Source organism: Pieris napi, chromosome 17 (genome assembly GCF_905475465.1).
Source record: "Pieris napi chromosome 17, ilPieNapi1.2, whole genome shotgun sequence".
NCBI classification, from domain to species: Eukaryota; Metazoa; Arthropoda; class Insecta; order Lepidoptera; family Pieridae; genus Pieris; species Pieris napi.
In genome coordinates, this window is record NC_062250.1 from 4,400,930 (window position 1) to 4,406,986 (window position 6,057).

General features: G+C 31.3%; 1 protein-coding gene across 2 annotated transcripts in view; it reads left to right on the forward strand.

Moving 5' to 3' along the window:
* LOC125057678 overlaps positions 1-5,384 on the forward strand; it is a 33,227-nt gene extending 27,843 nt beyond the window's left edge. For both annotated transcript variants that reach the window (XM_047661477.1, XM_047661478.1), the window contains exons 7-9: positions 1,919-2,074; positions 2,703-2,894; positions 3,745-5,384. In XM_047661477.1, coding sequence (XP_047517433.1) covers positions 1,919-2,074; positions 2,703-2,894; positions 3,745-3,881 — 485 coding nt within the window. In that variant the 3' untranslated portion in view covers positions 3,882-5,384. The remainder of the gene's footprint in view (positions 1-1,918; positions 2,075-2,702; positions 2,895-3,744) is intronic.
* The last annotated feature ends 673 nt before the right edge of the window (positions 5,385-6,057 follow it).

A 6,057-nucleotide genomic window follows, 5' to 3' on the forward strand; every position in this document is an offset into this window, starting at 1 on the left:
TTTCTAATGGCGTATTCCATCGGTGATCCTTCTTTATATTTGTAAAATATGGCATACATTCCCGAACTCCATCCTTTATCGGCAAATGTGTCCAAAAATTTATTTTTCCACTCGGACCATCCAGCCTCGATTTTCAAAGTCTTCAATGTTGCCGAGTGCCAATCTGCACATGTTTTGTCCAAAAATAATCTTAATATTTCTATCTTTGTTGTATCTTCCTCAATCTCAAATCGTTTACATTCATTCTCGAATATTTCTATCCATTGTTTCGCATTTGAGAATTTACATACAAATTTCTCAATCATGAATCTTTCTGATATATTTTTCAAATTTAGTAGACCCTTTTTCTTCTGTGTGGATTCTACAATATCTGTTTGTTTTTTTTCTTCTTTTAAATATAGGTCGTTAAACATTAAATTATTATCTTCATCAAAATAGGCTTGAATCATTTCTTCTGTACATGTCATCCATATTGTTCTTTCTTGACCTCTTTGATTTAAACTTTTTCTCACTCTTTTGTAGGTTTCTGTTTTTGTTAATGCTATGTGACGACTCGCGTATTTATCAGTCTCAGACAGTGTATACTTTTTGTCATCTTCTGTTGTAATTGAGGTTATGGCAATTACACTCGTCTTATTGTCAGTTTGTGATGCTTCAAGCTTAAATGCAAACTGCAATTTTTGTGCCATTATAAACAAGTATTGTCGTTTTATAAGACAATAGTCTGTATTTCAATAGCAAGCAAGAGGCTAAATAAAACTTCTATTTGTTTCTCTGTAAATAGAGAATGCAATTTTATTTATCGAGTGGGTTACACACATACAATCCTTACAAGACTAACACAATCTTACCTGTAAATAGAGAAACGACAATAAAAGTTCATTGTTATCACCTCTCGATGTTAAGCTATAACTAAGTATTAAAATAATTTACAAATAAAATTAAAATGCAATTCAACATATTTGCTCTTTACATTTTTGACAATGTCAGCTAGCTTGACGTGACACGACGCGGCTCACTCACGAACTAGCAGTGCGCGCGAATATTCAAATTAAAGAGATCATTCTCTTTACATATATATCTTAGATTAAAGATTTTTTTCTCTTTAAAAATAAATCAGTGGCGCTACAACCTCTTTAGGTCTAGGCCTCAGATTTCTGAATCTGTTTCATGATCATGCACGCTAGCAAGCCAACGCGGCTCAAAACAAAATATTCTCTTCTCTTTAATACATAAAATATCAAATATACGTTTCGTCCCATCATAAAAACTAAACATTACTATGTTCTTGGAAAGAACTGTGTCTCTTTCATCACTAGGTAAACACAATACCATAGAACGGGACGATAGACATGGACTGTGTATAATATCTTTTATTCATATCTAAAACAAAAGAAAAGTTTCATCTAAATTTATATTTAGTTCTTAAATCATGGCTTTCTTATATTTTTTTGAAGTTATACTTCTTTTGGCGCGTTAGGGAAAAATGATGAGAGTAAATTTTTAATTTTATTTTGCGCGCGCACACCGTCACAAAAAATCGACACCTGCACATCGTTACAAAAAAAAGACACCACAAACCGTAACAAAAAAACGACACCACACACCGTCACAAAAAACCGACACCCTGAAGTTAGCATAGTCAACATTTGAAAATAAAAAATGTAAATTTTTTAATTATGTAGAAATATTTTGTGATATTTAAATAAACTCTATTTAACGAAATAAAACTTACCTTACTTACTACCTTTTTTATATTATTACTGTCGTTTTTTCTACAAACGTCGACTAAAAATTTTGAAAAGTTTTTTACCGTAAAAAGTATAACTTCTAACGCGTGTATAAAAATACTCAAACATGGTTTTTTTATAAAAAGAATCTGTATTAATAAAAAATATAATTTAGCAAATATTTCCAGGTTATAATATGAACGAGACAGCGTTTTGTCTGTCCATGACAGCCATCACGGATATCGGTGTTAGGCTGGTGTTGCCGCCCATCTTCGACAGAACCAACATATCCAAGAAGATGATCTTCTTCGTTTCATCATTCTTTTTGGCTGCAACACGATCAGGTAATCTATTTATATACATTTGTATCGAAATCTCTAAGGAATAAAAAATAAATAATGCAAAGGGTTTATGGCTCTGACAGTTCTTTTCCTGGCAACACTAATAAAAGAAAATGGCGCGAAACTTGTAATAACAAAAATTACTTCAAAATGTAGCCGTTGTTTGAGGGTTCAAGTATTACGTCACGCAAATTTTGGAGATTATTGACCCCCCCTCCATTATGTTACGCCGTAACTTTTTCTGTACCCAAGTATAGTAAAACGTTTCGTGACCACCTAGTGACTCTAAAAGTTACCATTATATGGTGTAAAGTACCGGAAAGTCGAATAAAAATTAAACACAACGCGTAATTCAATCCCCGCCCCACATTGTAACGTTTTACAAAAGGACCCCCCCCCCAAATTCGTTACGTAATACTTGAACGTTCCCTTGGACGTTGTACTCGTTTTTTTAAATATTGTTAGTACTAAAAAATTGCTTGTAATCTTCACGCTATGTCCCTAAAAGTGTCCGTTTGGGTCTTCCTTTACAAAATCGAAAAAGCTTTCAAATATAATTTGTGATATTATGATTTTTTTTCCCAAGACCAGTCAAATATCTCCATTTAATGTAAAATTATAAAATTTTCAGTGTTAGCAGAGCAATCAGAATGGGTACCACTTATGGTATGGCTCTCAATTTGTGGTTTCTTCCGAGGAATGTGTTTGAGCAACTTCACTCTAACCATATCTGAGTACTGCCCGCTGGAGAAGTTGCCCGCTGCATTCGGTCTTCACATGGTCAGCAAGGGTGTACTGGTTGTACTTATTGGACCACTGATTGGTTAGTATACTCTGTATTGTCTTTTATTGACATAACTTTTACACATTTAAAGAAAACACTTTTTTACCGGATTGAAGTAATGTATTTTTATAAATTTACAATTATTTTACATAATTTTAAATTTTTCCGACGTTTCGCGTGCTTTACAGCGTGCGTGATCACCGTGACCATGCACTCTGTAAATTTATATTAAATTATTATTAAATTATTAAACTTATATTATTTATATTAAATTTACATAACTTTAATCCGGTAAAAAAGTGTTTTCTTTAAATAGTATACTCTGGTTTAATTGCCTAAACATAAGATTGTAAATGAATTAAATATAAACTAAAAATAGTTTATTTCTATGTTGAAATTAAATCTAAAATCTTTCTTTAACTAGATTTCTCTTATCGGAAACAGACGAGAAAGTAGGGTTTTTTTTAAATAAAAAAGCAATTGCCTATATCATTTTATACTAGACTAGCTGTGCTCTGCGGTTCCACCCGCATTAATTCGGTTGTAGCACGATATTCTATGGCTCAAGGTTTTTTTAGTAAATAGTCATTTAAATGCAAAAAAAAAAATTTTACGTATGGTGTGGCGGACTTTTTTGTAGATATTAAAATCTTCCTTAAAATTGTAGCTTTGCTCTGTTATCAATGGTTTAACAGTGATATTGGAATTTTTGATGGTCTTTTTCACACCTTGTCCACACCAATTTCATACAGAACTATATCCTAGCTTTAAAATGTTCATCAGCGATAACGTAGGGTTTTAATGGTGATTTTTTGGCAAACAAACAAATAATGAAATCTTTCCTCTTCAGAATATTTTTTTAATACTTATGATTTTTTTTATTTTTCAGGCTACGTGAGAGATTTCACAGGCAGTTTCGCGATTTGCATTCACGTACAAAATGCTCTTATAATGTCGTGCGTACTCGTATGGGGAATAGAGTACGCGTACAACTTAACCCGGCGACGTAAGATTGTACAAATATAGTACTTATACGGTACTTAGTATGACTGTATGGACGAATTTGTTTTTAATCTATAGCTCGTTTTATTGTTGGCTATGGAATTACGAAAAACACTTAAGTTTATTCGTTACTTAGAAATAATTTTTTATCCCTTTATTACCGTTGGCATATAGCTTTAGTTTATGAATTCTTGTTTAATGAAGTGCTGAACGCAGATAAGACATGAAACTCTCGTTCATTTTATAAGCAAGAAATTTTAACATTATTAAGTAAAATGACACATTTATTAATACGCTGTGAGTGTCAATTGTCATTGTCATATGACGTAATGATTGCCTCGTAGCCAGTGAAATTCTTCATAGAGTTGTCTTACTCTTGTGTTATATAATATTTTTGGCTATCAAGTAAATACCATAATTTTGCGGGACAAGAGTAATATTATCCAAAGTTAATTGTCAATGTCAGTAAAAATCTTTCAAGTGATCTATCGAATATTTTTATCAATGAAATAACACCACAATTTTGCGGGCCAAAAATTGTATTAGTCAATGAAACCCGCCATTTTTTACTTCAGTGATGTCGCGTAGATGATATACTCGTATGTACTTGTCAAAGTCCGATGACAATTTGAGGTGAAACACAAGTCTGTGATCTCGTTTTGTGTCTTGTCTACGTTCTCTAAAATTTAATGATGCACAAAGGCGGTAAATTTAAATTTTCTTACACAAAAGTACATACAATTAAAATAGGAATTCCGCCTTTATATTTTTTTAATAATAAAATTTGTCTCATTTAATTTTTTGGTCATCGGTTTTCCTATAGCTCTCAATTTTCGGCACTACCATGACTTAATTTTTTTAATCGACGAAATATTTTTTTACTTGATTTTTATCGAGATTCTTAAGCTATGATTATTCATTTATTTGTGTTAAAAAAAACATCTTTTTGCGTTAAATATAAATTTTTTTTTGGTAATTTCACCCACACTGCCTGTTGTTTACTTGTGTGGTTGGTATGCGATATGGTATTTTAAACCCATTTACCCAAGTATAATCGTTTTAGAGGACCTTTTTACTTCGTAGCTCTTTTATTGATTGTATTTTTAGATGACTGTTGTAGTTTTTGAAGTTTTACGTAGATTAAGATCCCATAGATAAATGCTCCTTTAGCTGTTGACTATATACGCGATGTAGTGCTTAAGTAATTTCATCTATTGCCTTATAAACATCTTTATGAGCTACTCAATCAGAGCTCACTAACTTATAAATCTTGTTTAGCGTTAGCGTCCGGTTTCTATATCTAAAATAGGGCTGTCTTATAAAAAAAAATAATATTATAGTTACCATGGTAACGATGTTGCCAAGGTAACAATGAGAATGCTACACTTGACAGCTGTTCTTTTCTCTAGAAAAGTGAATGATTCATAGCTTTACTACTCATGTTTTAGATGTAGAATTTGGAATTATATGGGTCAGAGATTGAGAAATGGATATATATATTTTATATAAAAAATTATGACCTTTTTAGTATTGTCTTTTATTAACATAACTTTTACACATTTAAAGAAAACACTTTTTCAACGAATTCAAGCTATGTATAGTAAACTTATAATTATTTTACATAATTTTAAATTTTTCCGACGTTTGGCGTGCTTTACAGCGTGCCTGGTCATGGTAAAATAATTATAAGTTTATAATAATACATCGCTTTAATCTGTTAAAGTGTTTTCTTTAAATATGACCTTTTTATTTATACAAATCAGGCACAATATATCAGAAAAAGACTAGTATATATAATATAAATTGTATAAATAAGGGGATATCTAGTGACAGCCAACCTGTGGTACGTTTAGTGCAAAGCTTTATATAATTTTCCGTGTCTTTTGAAATATATTTGATAACTTTTCTAAAATAATTCCAAACATATAAGTTTTCTTAAAAATCCAATACATTTTTAATACACGGGACTCAGCGCTAATTGTCATCTCTGAATGTGTGGGTAACTACTAATTGTGTTCACAAAGCGGGTCTAAGTTCTTCTTATGTGATCTGTACTAAGGGTTCTACAGGTAAAAAATTAACTTGATAATTGACACTGTTCCTAATGACATTTTTAATAATGAAGATCGTTTGGTGTACGTAAGTTTTTAGAAAATTAAAATCAGAATGACTTCCTTTTTATGATGAATTTTTGCTTGTT